The 15,461-nt window shown below is 34.2% G+C and overlaps 1 protein-coding gene across 1 annotated transcript in view; it reads right to left on the bottom strand.

The window, feature by feature from the left end:
• The window catches only part of LOC142354206 (uncharacterized), an 88,146-nt gene that overhangs the window by 30,718 nt on the left and 41,967 nt on the right, over positions 1 to 15,461 (bottom strand). The window contains exons 25-28 of the mRNA XM_075406460.1: positions 12,771 to 13,118; positions 10,157 to 10,256; positions 4,974 to 5,160; positions 1,525 to 1,697 (exon numbers count right to left, since the gene is read on the bottom strand). Coding sequence (XP_075262575.1) covers positions 1,525 to 1,697; positions 4,974 to 5,160; positions 10,157 to 10,256; positions 12,771 to 13,118 — 808 coding nt within the window. The remainder of the gene's footprint in view (positions 1 to 1,524; positions 1,698 to 4,973; positions 5,161 to 10,156; positions 10,257 to 12,770; positions 13,119 to 15,461) is intronic.

Below are 15,461 nucleotides of genomic sequence, written 5' to 3'. Positions count from 1 at the left end.
AGTCCAGTGTTTGAAAACAGAAGTCAACAATCAGAAACGGCGGTAAATGCTCGAACAGAAAGAAGTCAAAATTCAAGTAATGAACAAACTTGCTTTCTGCTAAAAAAAAACCTGTAGAGTCTCAATACTCCTCTTCGAGTCGTAAAAAACCTGTAGAATCTCAACTCTTTTTCGAGTCGTAAAAAGACACACACGTTTACAATAATACGTTCAAGAGCAATTAAAAATATTTCACCTATTTCTGCTTGAGCAATTCAACTTCGTGTACTTTAAAAGGTCTTATGTGCTTGAAATATATATTTGTTTTGAGAAAAGAAAAGTCGCAATGGTCAGACAAATAATCGGGCCATGAAACTTTTCTTAAAAAAGACCACACGGCTATAATAATTGCCGCAAACTTTGTTTGAGTGCAATTTAACTTTAACTAACCCCGGTTGACCAATTTAACTTTGGCTAACCCATAATTAAAAAAGTTGTAAAATTACAAGTTCCTATTATGTCGTCTATGAAAAGTTGTAATCCTAGAAATTTCATATAATGAAAGTTGTAAATTCACAAACTTTTAGAGAAATCATGATCACGGCTAAAACAAAGCACAAATAATGTGTTTCGAAAAATTAGTAAGAAAAAAAATTTGGACCGATTTCGTACAATTTTTTTTGTCTATGACATTAAGGATCCGTAAGAGGAAAGTTCTAGGATAACAACTTTTGTTTTACACGGGAATTTTTAGCTAAGTTGGAGTTGAGAATTTTAAGTGCAAAAATAAAAGTGTGTGCATCTAAATTATCTGCCGTTCAATAAATTATATTTCCTATTTTCATATTTTGAGCTTTATAATGTATTTCAAATCTATCCAAACTTATAATTTCTGAAAAAAATTGAAGTTTCTGGAAAAATTTGGAGTTTAGTGAGTTTTTGCGTCTTCTCAAAATTGACATTATTGCAATGTAAGTTCCCTTTTATGAAAAGTAAAAAAATGCTGACTATTTATATTTGTATACAAATTCTTCCCCATTTTCAGTGTCCAGCTTTTTCTTCAATTGTTTTAATTTACATAGGAATCAGATATTTAAACAGGTTGTAAAATTAATCGAGTAATTTTTTCATGAAATGAGTGAAAGGCGTATTTTGAAAAGTGAAAAGGAAGTAAATTAATATATTGTTACATTTTTTGCGAATCTTTGCTAGATAAATGAAAAAATTCAAAATGTCGCTTCAACAGTTGACAGTTTTTGAGGGCTTGCTTTTACTGGTGCCACTATCGTATCTCTCCACAAAAACTATCAACCGGCCGAAAATGGCTCAGCAAAAAAAATCACGAAGGCTTGAAATAAAAATAGAAGAATAATTTAAATTTGAAGCTATTTTTTGATACTCTGATAAGTGTGATGGGATGTTTTGTTGGTTTGTAACCTCAACTTGGGTGTTTTGGTCTGGGAATTCAGAATCAGATCTAACCCTAGCTAACCCTAGCTAACCCTAATCTAACCCTAATGGCTGGGTATTTGAAACAGATCTAACCCTAGCATTTTGCTGTGCTTCGTTGTCGTCGTTTGACAGATACGAGACTAGTTTGGATAGAATGATCACAATAGCATTGTAAGTCGTGTTTGATGGTTGCTCATTGCTCCCAAGTCGGAACCTCTCTTTGTTTATCTCTTCTGTCAGAAATTCTACTCCGAGTCGCCACAGCTCTGAAAAAAATTTTGATGAAATTTTGGATTTTTCCCATTATAGCAGCCCCCCCCCCGCCCACCCCCCGATTAAGACAGGGAGGGGGCTAGCAGCAAGCTCCTCATTATGGTATAAACACCATGAATTGGGGCTGTAGGTTACATGACCATTAAGCGTGGGTGGGGGCTATAATGGGACAAACCCAAAATGTTTAACCGTTTCTTCTTGTGGGCGCAAAGTATATGTATCTTTTCTGAGCACCTGCCATTATATAGCAAATCAATATGTAAAATTATGGTGTGTACATTTGAGGGTGCGAATATTTTGCTCGCATTGAGCTCAGGGGTCGAAAAAACTCCTTGTTTCTAGAGCCTTGTTTGGGCTAAAACGATCGAGAATACAACATAGTTAAGACGTCAGTGGTTTTACTTGTTTCATCTAGCTATGTTTTTAATTGCTCAAAATTGCTTAAAACAAAATTTTTTTAAATGTTCTCAAACAAAGTTTGTAGCTATTATAATTATCGTGGTTTTTATGTGACTTTTTGCTTGACAGATTTTACGTCCGACCCATTTGAATTTTTGTCCTCAAAAACGGGATAAACAGCTATCGCTCGGAGAGCATTAAGTTCTCCTTAGAGCCGAGCCGTACGCCTAATCGTTCTTTAAGAATGAGATTCACTAAAACTGTTTTGAGGAGACAATTTCATGGTGCAGAAAGAGGTTCATAATCTTTAAAATTTGACCAAATTTGTCGCAGTCGAGTATCTGAATAACTCAGAGAGTGCAATAACAACAGTGTGTTAACGCCTTAAATAAACGCCAGTTGTGATTATATCAGATGCTGATGAATCAAAAAATTTTGAACAGTTACAAAACTGTGTTTGGAGTAGACTATTTTCTTTCCGTTGCTATAAAGAGGGGCAAAAACAGCGCCGTGGAATGAATATTAAGTTATCCTAACGCTAACAACAGTTGCATAACCAACGATTGAAGCTATTTGTTGGCGCGAACAAATAGCTAACAAAGTTCGTCGAATGAACAGCAGTATTGCGGAATTAAATAATTTTTGTAATTGCAAAGAGAATTTTTTTTAAAAAAAACACTATCACACTATTGTTATCGCCTCTTACACTATCACACTATTGTAATCTGTAGAATTGCAACTACTCGGCTTCGCTTTGGAGTTTGACAACGACCTATGTGTGCTAAAGAATATTACCATACAATTGTGATCACTATCGTGAATGTATACTGAACGTCATAAGTAAGTTAGTACCCCTTTGTTATACAAAATCAAAATTCAAATTTTGACGCAATATTACTCAATCTTATAATTAAATTCTGAAAACACCACTTGTCAGCCAGACTAGTGTTCTTGCCTACTTGTGACATTCTGATACTACGAAACCGTAATTTACCAGATATCCCAATTTAAAGTTGATGATCTCGATCCAAGACACCAGAAGAAAAGTTGTCACAATTATTAACATCTTTTTTCTCTTTCATGCTTAACGAAAATAAAAACTCAAAATTGTTTGAAAAATATCACATATTCAGACAATTTACCTTTCACAATTAAACTTGAAATAGGTTTGTCGACGTTACATTGGGTTATCTGATAAGTTTCCGTTTTGTATTGTCTGAATTTCATAGGTAGGCAAGACCACTAGCCAAGAGCATCAATGGATTTAGAACTTTTCCCAAAAATTGATTCCAAGATGGAGTAAAATCATGTCAAAATCGTAAATCTGGGGGTGTTAATTTACTTTTGACGGTCAGTATATCAAACTCCGGGGTGGAGCCTAGTAGTTGAATAACTACGAGAAGGCAGTTAAGGCAGGTACAACGGCGTGGTAATGTTTTTTATTCAACTCTCTCTCTCTCTCTCTTTGTGATCACAGCAGTTGCATTCTTTCGCCACAGTGTAGTGAATTGGTTTCTTCTGCTAATCTTTTTTCGTTACTTGTCGTATAGCAAAGGTGACGAAAAAAGAGTAACAGAAAAATGTAGTTGAATCACAAAGAAGAGTTTCACCACTGTTGCATTTTAAAAAATAAATTAATAATTGGCGTACGTTATACAACTGATGTAATCGTAACGACAGTTTATTGAAGTTATTATTGCTCAGATGTGATCGTCAACACACATTCAATAAAAAATCAGTTTCGCTTTGGATTTTGATAGCTTCTCAATGGCGATAATAACCAGTTTGCAAATTTTGAGATTTTAGAACTTGTTGGATAATGTTCGCCTTAATTACGCGCAATAGAGAAGTTCAACGAAATCAATGGCAGCAAAATTTTGTAATCATGGCAATGGGTTCTACGCAAAAAAATCTCCACTCTTCTCAGTTTGATATATGAGCCTGCATCCAGCGCATATTTAGTGCTTAAGTTCTTGGTAAGTAACTTCGAACCCTATCTAAAGCGAACCAAAGTTGAATATAGCAAAAAACGCCAAACTTTGAACTCCACCCATAAGTAATTAAAACACTCGCGAGCACATTTTAAAATGCCGAAAGTCTGCAGTGCCAGAAGTTAAAATGCCAGAAGTTCCTACTTACCCAGTTGACACTTCTCGACTTTTCGACATTTTTTGACATTTTAATACGTGCGAGTTTCTTGTTTTAAGCATGGTTACGTGACTCTGCAGCAGTCTTTTCGAAATTCTGATTGAATTTTTCAAACCGCTCCGCTCTCAAACACAGTCATGCGACCTATGCTTCCCATGTTAAGGTGCTTGACGCAAGATCCTCCCCCCCCCCCCCCCCCAAGACCTCCGTGCAATCAGTTCACCTTATATAGAGTAGTGGGGGGTCTGGACGACCCTAAAACATACTCCGAACATTTTTGATCGTACCATGAGTGTGAAGAGAGACATTTCTTGGTTTGGTTTGAACATAGCCGCCTTTTAAGTCCGTTGAGTATGGTCAGCACTAACTTTTAGGTACGCTTAATCATTATTCAATTGAATAATTGTCGACCGGACCTATTTTCGACTATTTTTCGAGAATTTTTTTGGACCTATTTTCGACTATTTTTGGCAAATTTTCCGCTAATGTTGGCGGTTTTCGGACCTATTTCGGACTTGCAAGTCTCGGCCAATTAAGTCTTGGATTTAGACTTGCCAAGTTTTAAATCAGACTTGGATTTAGCGTAAAGCCAAGTGTAAAAATTGACATGATCCTAGTTCTGAATCAGTACTGAAATAAGACTTGTAATTAGACTTGCCCAGTACTGAAATTGACGTGGGGTATAGGTCTGGGAAAGCGTAATCAGAGAACATATATCTTACTGGGATCTTTAGCAGAGTGAAGTTTGTTCAGCAGAAGTAAACACGGGTTCTTCCTTTGAGGAAAATTTCCATTCGCAGAGGCGTCCAGCAATTTGCCAAGAGTCTTGAATGTCTCTTTGATCAGACTGTCATCATCAAGATCACAGATGCTGTCCATGATTTGGATCAAACCAATCGCCACCGTTTCCTAGAACCCGAAAGACAAGATTTAATGATTATGTCACATAAATATGACTTGACGGTTTTTGACTGGTCATTTTTAGCTCTTTGTGGAAATTGCCGTTTTTTTGCAGATTTTAAAATTAAATTAGTTTATTTTAATAGGGAGTACCCATGAGCTATGTCAACTTCCGGTTGAAATGTGTCTGGTGGAACGTTCTTTTATAGAAGGTCCTAGAGAAAATCTGACAAGATTACCAAGTTTGGAACAAGATTTATAAGAATCTTTCAAGATGCTACAAGTTAGCCGTGAGAGATCAACCAAGTACACTCTCATTATGATTACTACGAAAATATTGAATTCGATCTTTTTATAGAACGAATTCAATATTGTAGAACCTCATGTAAATTTCGTTACAAGCTCTGATCATGGAGTTGTGCGCTTTGATCTTCTGCAAAAGCACAAGAATGTAGCTGTAAAGAAGGCCTCGTGCAGAAAATGGCAAAATTTTGACGTGGCAGCGTTTGAAGAAAATACTGTTGCTCCGATCAACAGAGATAATCCTGAAAATGTTTGGAATAGTGTTTTAATGAACGAAACTAGCTATGTTGATAAGAACCATCCTCTGAAAACTAAGTATGTGAGAAACCATACGTGCGCTTTCTTTGACGATGAGCTAAGAACGATGAAAAGATTGAGAAAAAAGTCCGAGAAAGCTTACCGGAAGAATAGAAATTCCCAAGCCAAAAGCCGGTTTCTTAATTCAGTTTTGGAGTATTTTGAGTTGTTTACCAAAAAGAAAAGTTAATACCTCGAAAAATTTGTCGTTAGTGAATATAAGCGTGTTAAGTATTCTATGCTGCAGCAACTCTTGAGAAAAAGTAATGTTGACCTGCCGCTGTCACTAGGGGGGCCTGAATGTCTAGCAAAGAAGTTTAATGCCTTTTTTGTTAAGAAAATGGAAGCCATATTAATTTCACTACCTTTAGCGAATGATCTAGAAATGAGTGATTCGCATACAACTACCCTGTGCAATTTTCAAGTTTTTACACCGAGCGATTTGCAATTACTTCTACCAAAAATTTCGAACAGCACGGCACTGAGTGATGTAATACCAACGATGTTCTGTAAATTTGTTATGACAAATTGTCCGGACTACTTCATTGCGTTAATCAATTTAACTCTGAAGACAGGATAATTTCCGAATCAATTCAAACAAGGAGCCGTGAGGTCGTTCATAAAGAAGTCTAGCCTGGATCCTGAGTCGTTGTCGAGGTATTGCCCTCTGACAAATCTAAGATTCCTGTCAAAAGTTTTTGAAAGAGCTATTTTTGATCAAATAATTTCTTATCTGGAATCCAATAATCTCATGAACAAATATCAGAATGCTTTACTTTGCTCGCAATCAATGGAAACGGCCTTGCTGAAAGTCTTTAATGATCTTCTTTACTGTCCAGGCAAATCACGCTCCGCACGTGATGTATATTGAGTTATACTTTTCCGAAGCGTTTGATATTATTGATCATCAATTTTTATTTGAGAAATTAGCAAAAAATTTGATTTGAAACTGATACCATCTGAAATTTTATTTAGGCAAAAACTCAAATATTATCTGTTTTTTTTTCCTGCACTGTTGAGACTTTAAATGGTGTTTGAACCAATAATAATAGAAATAATAATAATAATAAAAATAATAATAATAATAAACACACCCGGCAGATTGCCGGAAAATAGCCGCCGTTGATTCCAATAAGCATGATTGGAATTGCACGAATAGAATATATTGAAAAAAAAAGATTTTTGTACAAAAATATTTGTTAAGTCCGATTTATTTTGATGGCATTTTGTAGTTGAACATACTTCTGTTTCTTAGAGAGAGGCTACAGGGGCTACTATCAACACCAATAACCATTAAAGGTGGCAACTAAGACTTATAGGAACGACGTTCAAATAGCGGACATCTAAAATTGGGCTTTATGGGTTTATCCCGTTTCTATTTCTGACTTCAATTTTTTAAACCGACTCTGTTCATTTTGAATTGCTTTGCTTAGCAAATGCTGTTTAGAATCACTTTTTATCAAAATGAGAGAAAAGAGAAACTAGCCTAGAGAAATCAAAAGATTTCACGCAAAATGTTGAAAAAGCGGCAAAATGGTAAAGCGAAAAAAAGTTTGACGAAGTAAAAAAAAAATACGAGCGCAATAATAGCCGGCTGAGAAGATGAGGGCAGCTATTAATAATTATAGTAATAATAATAATAAAAACAATAATAATAATAATATTAATAATAATAATAATAATAATAATAATAATAATAATAATAATAATAATAATAATAATAATAATAATAATAATAATAATAATAATAATAATAATAATAATAATAATAATAATAATAATAATAATAATAATAATAATAATAATATTTTCATAGTAATTATAATGATAGTGAATTTGGTTAAATCTCCCACGGCCAGCTTGCATCAGCTTGAAAGATTCTGTTGCAAACCTGTTAATCTTGTCAGATTCTCGCAAGCACCTTGTCTTAAGAGATAGATGATTTTGATATCCAATTTTCATAGCCATTTTTAAGAACTCTTTGCAATTAGGCGGTACTTTTGCTAGTGCATTGCAACATAAACAGACTTGTTGCATGATTTTGGAATATAATTGGTTTTCCAAAACTTCGTCTAAACTTAATTAGCTCTGTTGAACATCTGCATCAAGCAAATAATGCTCTAGGCAGATCGACAGCAGCAAATGAAAGCCAAATGAAAAATTGATCATTTTTCACCTTAATTGTAATACTTATACATCCAAGACTTCAACTTTTGCAATTCAATTAATGCTTTTCCAGAAACATTAAATATTTCTTGCAAAAGTGATTGAAAATGAGTAAAAAACATCTCACACATGATTTTCCATTCCAGTTCAATTTTTGGAAAAAATGTTTACGTTATATATTATTCCGATGAGAGGCGCCTGCAGAATCAATTCAACGTGCAAACTAATAAGAGATAATATTTTTGCAAAGTTTTTGCAAGATTCCTGTTTTCTCAGGAAACATGCAATTTAACAGATTTTTTTTATTATTGTTGAAGAGTAATGGGAGCCAAACCAGTCAAAGTGTACGTCTTGGTGTAAGTAATATGAAAATAGTAAAACATGCTCAAAGCTCCAACTGCTATTCTTGAGAACACTTTCGACGATATCACAAGAACTCAATGGCCTTGATAACATCAAAGGTTGTTACGACGGAAGATATCCCCCTATTTAGAGAGCAGGGTGGAAAATTGGATATTTACAGACGCACTAGCCATATTTTTACATCATGACTTACTATGTAATGGGGAGTGCTCTGTAACTGGGGGAGCATAACGTACTGGGGGGGCACAAGCGGAAAAGATCCGGAAAATTATCTAATATATAGATAAAGGATTTTATTGCTGAGTTTTTATTGTTGAGAAAAAGTTCTGTTCGTAAAAACAAACTCTAGTCTAAATTCTAAACGCTATGTGGTTGATAAACTAAGAAAACCTATATTTAGAAAACCAAAATATTTTTTTTGCTTTTTGAATCCCATGCTCACACGTTTGCGATTAGCTTGCAATTAATTTACTCATATGCTTATAATTGTTCAAAAACAAAATGAGACTGCTGAACACATCATATGTTGAAATTTCTTAAGCAAAACTTTTTGTTTATATAGAGTTAATTGTTTATATAACCAATTATATAACACTGTCTATCTTTCAGATGCATTTGTTCTCCCATAAAACGGTTTAATAGTAGTTGGCTTTCCTAGAGCGGTGACGTTCAACTATGCCGACGTAATACTATGCCGATTATAAGAATGCCGAAAATTTATTCAATTTTTCACCCGATAAATTTCTAAACCAATCAAATCACTTTAACTGAAATGAGTGCGAAATTTCTGAACCAATCACAATGAAGTTGTGAGATTTTGGATTTTATTATTTATTAGGACAAGATAATTGGAGGGAGAAATATTTAAAACAAACAATGATAATTGCGGACCACAGCCATGCCTCAGCGGCCCGTGGGACTTGATATGAATCTATCACAACCGAATACTGACCAGCGTGCCCTAGTTGCATTGAAAACAACATTCGGTTAGCATTAATTAATAATTAATTGGTAATAGCAGTTTCGGCACTTTTAGAATCAATTTCAGTTTCGGCACTCTTAAACGTCGGCATAGTATTACGTCGGCATAGTTGTACGTAATCTCCTAGAGCAAATACCAGTTATTGAGTCTTCCCAACAACGAATATCAGTTGAAAACAACACTATAACGACGCGGGGGGGTTACAACGACGGATAGACCTAAGTTATGCTAGTTGATAGAACGGAACCGTGTAGTTTGTCCGCTTACGATATACCGTTTCAAATTGGCCAATCACAGCCTCAGATTGAAACTATTTGTTCATAAGACTTGAACTGCCTCTAACTTTTTCATATTTTGGTTGCTGGCTAATTGCTATAACGGTCAATTCGGCCAGTCACTGTTTCGATGAAAAAACTTTGTCCCAAGCTTTTCGTTTTGGAGGACTTCTTAACATAAGACATAGTCCTGGCCGAAAAGCTTGAAGAATGACGAGAGCTTTTTTCATAATTTTGGAGTATTTTATGGAAATTTAGTTAATTAAAAATTTGATATTTCAGCAAGATCCAGCCCATCTCTCACACTTTTTCCAAAAAATTCTACACCAAAGAGCAAATGCAATGTTTTGTATCTCAGACTTGGGGCCACCTCATAGTAAACTCTGATTTTGCAGTCATTAAACAAAACGACCCCACCCCACCCCCGGCCAGATCAGATCTGATCAACCCATCATCCTTCTGATCTTAGTGTGATCAGACTGTTCTCCAATTTTTTGGCTTGTAAAACTGTAAGTATCAAACTAGCAAACGTTTTTGGTTAGAGGTCTATTTGGCTTGGAATTTCAAAGTTCGAAATCAACATGAAAAATAGTATCTAAAAAAGAAAGTAATGACTCACAAAGAAGGGCTCCACTTTTCTGAGTTTGAGGAATTTGTAGAGTAGCGTCAGAACTTGTTCAAACTTCTCAACCACATTTTCACGCTCCTTGAATGACAACCTAAACGGACGAGAAAAGTAATACTTGATTAACACTACAGCTTCTAGAAAACTATATTACAGTTTTATATTATATTATATTTTATATATATATATATATAATATATATATATAACTATATGTATTTATATATATATATATATATATATATATATATATAAATAATATATATATATATATAATTTATATATATATATATATATATATATATATATATATATATATATATATAAATATGAGTGGGTGCGGGTGTGTGTGTGTGTGTGTTTGAGTGTGTGCGAACGGTAAAATTAGCAAAGAGAACTCAAAACCATTTCAAGCAAAAACACGGAACATCGTCATTAGACAAAAATCAAACATTTATGTTACAGAACCAAAAATGCAGACGGAAAAATAAAGTCTATTGATAAAGAATTAATATAAAATTATCTTTAGTAACAATTGTTCAGAGTGTTCTTTCTAATTTTTTTGTGAAAAATTTTAGTAGCAACTAAGGGAGCAAAAAATTATTTAAAAAAGCTATTCAAAGACCATTTTTTCACTCAAAGCACGTCCTCCAGTTAGTAAACTTTCAATCTAGAGCCAATTAAATAGTAATGCAAACTAGTTTAGAATAGACAATGAAAAATTTGAAGAGTGAAAGCACAGTTTCTCCGATTTTGAGAATGAAACTTCGCCATCAGAAAGCATTGTTTTAACTGTCAGTCACCCGATCCAATGACTGTACAAAACCTCATGTTAAAACTTCATGTATTTTCACCAAATAACTGAACTAATTTAAGAATATCCAACAGAAAATTCATGTTGAACCATTGTTGTCTGTTTTCATGGTTAACGATAAGGTCTCATTAGTTAACCCGGGTCGAGAAAAATTCTGTAAGAAATGCGCTGAAATGCGCTGATTTTTAAAAAAGTTCAGCGCAAAGACCTTAGATAAAAATGCGCTAAAATGTGCTGAAATGCCTGAAACTTTGTAAGAAACCAGCTGAGTTTTCAAGAAATAGGTATCACTGAGAACCGAAGTTTGCTCTTGGGTGCCGTAGCCTTCACAGTTCATGAAGAAATGCGCTGAAATTATGTAAGAAGTGCGCTGAAAATTTAGCGCATTTCTTACATATTTTCAGCGCTTTTCAGCGCATTTTTTAGATAGTGTTAAATGGTTGACAATTTAAGAAGCGGTGTAAAAAAGCATTTAAAACTGGTAAATAATTTTAAGAAATGCGCTGAAATTTAAATACATTTTAAATTAATTTTCAGCGCATTTCAGCGGCAAATTATGTAAGACTTTTGCGCTGAAAAATTTGAAAAATCAGCGCGTTTCAGCTCATTTCAGCGCATTTCAGCGCATTCAACTCGTTTCTTAGATAATTTTAGCACATTCAGCGCATTTCTTACAAAATAATGCGTTGAAATGGCGCTGACATATTGACCCGGGAAGTGAACAAACAGAACCGCAAAAGACAAAAAATTATTTTGAAGTTTCACTGATCTCTCAAATGTCTTCTACCAAGACGATAACTGCATATCTGCAATCTCAACTGTAAAATTTCTTCCTTTGAAAGTAATTTCTCTTCAATAACCGGAAACAAAATTATTTTTTACTGAACCGATACCAGAAAAGTGAAATATTTCTGAAGAGATCTAATATTAATTATCATAATTTTTCGTTAATAACTGTTAACCGCATTTTTTTAACAGTAATTTTTACCCGAAAATATTTATTTGCCCAGTTGGATGTGCTATTTTACCATGCCAAAAGAATTTGCACAATGCTGCTGATCTGATTTTAAAAAACTAAGTCGAATTGTGAGAAAATGGCACGTCGAGCAGTATGAGCTACAAATAAATCGTCTAGAGACTTGGATTTAGACTTGCCCAGTACTGAAATTGACTTGGCGTTAGGTACGGGCTGCAACTAAATAACTAGCAACTAAACGTTTTTAAACGGAAATAAATATTTTGAATTGTCTAAGGAAAAAAGAGAGAAAAAAACAGGAAGCAGGAAGAAGAACGTTAAATTTTGCCAAAAAGAGTTAAAAACTTACACCTGATATGCGTATTTATATACAGAAAAATGCAAGTATTGGCCTTAAATAGGAAAAAATGGGTCAAAAACTCAAGAAAAAGGTAAGAACAAAAGCATTTTACATAATTTTTTCTCCGCCTTTTTCAAAAATTTGGCGTGAACAAAAGCTACTCTCTCTTCACTCTGTTTTGCATTTTTTTCAGCTATTAGACCTAATTTTTATTTCGTTTTCACGCGCGGCATTGTTGTATTTCTCTTGTTTTAAATACACTCCAAAAAACTATTAATCAAAAAAAGCACTCCTCCAATACTTATATTAGCTCCATAATAGCCGACTGCGAAGCTGAAACGGTTGTTAAAAACCATCACAGTTTTGAAACGCATTTCATAAGATCGTTTCTAGAATCAGCCATTTTTCACTGGTGATTCAAGAAAAAAATCATATTCAAAAAAACTCTGATTAAAATCAACCTTACAAATTATACCCACTTTTCTTTCATAGATTTGAAATGGATCAGACTCGTCTTGAGAAAGAAATGCGACAACTCTATAATCTCGTTCGTTCTGATCGGGTTCTTCGTATATTTTTCCGAAGTGTCAATTTGCTCTTGCAAGTCGTAACTGCTGCCTTGATGGCCGAAAATTGACTTAGCCGCGTTCGCTCTCGACACTTTGTTCAAAACGGGAAGTCTGGCATGGAATCTTGATCTTCCAGGATTGGGGGAACCGCAGTCATTCCGGCCGCCGTCGGGTTCTACGTCCTCTTGATCGATACTTTCGCTTTTGAGGCGGTTTATGCTGTATTCGAGTTCGTATTGAAGGCTAGTCAGGAAAGCGCTGAAAAAATCAAAATGAAAATTTGATCAAGAATAAGATTGCGGTTCCTTTTAAGTATAATTTAGAGGATTTTGCTATTTGATAAAATTACTAACCCGATTTTATATTTGTTTCAGTTCTTCATGAAATGGGGTTAGGTTTTTCATGACAGTCTGATTTTTTGCTAAAGCCTATTTCGATTAATATTTATCTTTTTTTGGAGCGACTAAAAAAGTAGTATCAATGGAAAACTGATGAAAAAGGGAATCAATCTTGGAAAAAGGCACATTTCATTTTTTAATCAGTGAAAAATTTGAATTTAAAAGTTTCCAGACATTTTCACTTTTCACGCCTTTTGAACCTTTCATATACGCTTATGTGTCCAAAAAAAAAATTATTGTAAAAATTGAATAATTTTTATTTATTGTTTTCTTCCAGATGTCATTTCTGTTCTTTCAATTTTCGGAAGTTAATATTTCAATTTGGCAAGTACATAAAATGTAAACAAGTTGTAGTCATTAAAGAGTAATATTATGTTGGGGGGAAATGAGAGAAGAATGTTGATTTTTACTTTTTGTTCTGTTCCGTAAATTTTCCGTGTAATTTTTCCGTTCTGTTCATACAAAACTTCTACTAATGGCGCATGAAAATTTGTGTTCTTTCTATTTTGAATAAAAACTTATCAACGATTATTTTCTTAAATCTGCCAGCTGAAGAAGTGTTTTTATTGTGTTTATAAATACGAAATCAACTTTCCACAGAAAATATTATTTTACTGTCAATAAGACAAAAAAGCACAACAAAATTGATTTTGTCTTCCACAGTTTTGATATTTATCGACAGGAAATTTTGTTGAGCGGAAACTCTAATGTCTGTAAAAACTTGAGGCCTGTGGGGGCGTAATAATTTAAAACTTGCAGATACAACCATTAATTTCTATCTCCTGTCTCCTCAGTGGTCGAGATGGAACGATTTCTCAAAAACGTAGGGCACTCAGAGACTGCGCCGAAACTTAATGCCCCGGGATTTAGCGGATTATCGCGGCTTTCCAAAAGTGTTCAAAAGTCGGTACAAAAAACTGTATCGAGAGGGCAGCATAATTGCCTCAAATCATATTGTTTGAGATTTTTTGAAAAATGATATCAATAAATATGTATGCAGCCCCATTTTATGTATACAGCCTCATTCATTTGATAATTGCTATCTTGTAAAATCTGAGGCAAAAAATTTTAGTTTTTGAATGTTAACTTTGACATTGAGTATTTTTAACATTTGTCTTAAAATATTTATAAGAAACCAGACTTTATTAGATCATAAAAATAAAACAATTGTAACACAACAAGTCAATTTTGCTCAAATTTTTCGTACACCAGTTAGTGCGCTTCAATTTCCAGTTTATCAAAAATATTGTTTCAAATATTAATTAAAATTATGGAGCCATCAAGATTACGCCATTTGCAACGATGTACGCAAGAATCGTCGCAAAATGATTGAACTTGACACCAAATTTCAGGAAATATACAAATGAACTCCTAAGTGATAAGTGCAAAAGAGCCTAATTTTTAGACCCACTCACAGTTAAAAACAGAAATTTTCCAAAAAGTACCCCAAGTTTGATTGGAGCAGAGTAATTTTTTCCGAGTAAATTGTCGTAGAAGTGCCAAAATGACAAAAAAAATCACAGAGGTTCGGATGTTGCGTTGGCATTAGGAGCTGCTTGGCCCTAATTCGGCCAGAAATTCAATAGTTCAACATGCTGAACAAGATAGAATTTGGGGATTTTTATCATGTTGGACTCGGATTCGTCGAAATTTGAATCCCACTTAAATGAAGCAGATTCTATAAACTTAACATTACCTAACTTTTTTTATCAATTCTCGATCTGTTTATTTCTATTAAATTTGTTTATATCTACAAGATAACGCATCTCCGCATTGGGCTCGAGTTACAAACGTTTAGTTACATGATATTCCATTTTTGGAGAGGCCAGCAAATATTCCAAATCTAAACTCTACTGAAATTTTCTGGCTATCCAGAAAAATTTGAGAGCTCGTCCCCCCAGGCAACGCCCAAAGATACTGCTCCAATAACTCATGACCCTGACAAATGGTTCTAATTTTCTGGATATGACCAGAACTTAGATTTGATCACGCCTAAACGGCTTCGGAGATCCGTACAATGGAGGGGCTATAACTATAAATAACTTGATTGCACATAATTTTTCTTAGCTGTTCGTTTTATATTTACGTTATCTTGAAAGTTGACTTTTTCTCTTTGAACATTCGTTTGCGTTGCAATTTTATAAGACTATCTATTTTATCATTATACAGTCTATAGTCTGTACCATCAAATTGCAACGCAAGC

The sequence above is a fragment of the Convolutriloba macropyga genome, chromosome 15 (assembly GCF_964194025.1).
Source record: "Convolutriloba macropyga chromosome 15, txConMacr16.3, whole genome shotgun sequence".
NCBI lineage: Eukaryota > Metazoa > Xenacoelomorpha > Acoela > Convolutidae > Convolutriloba > Convolutriloba macropyga.
Note: the sequence above shows the minus strand (reverse complement) of the source record. Positions and strands in the feature narration are given on the sequence as shown.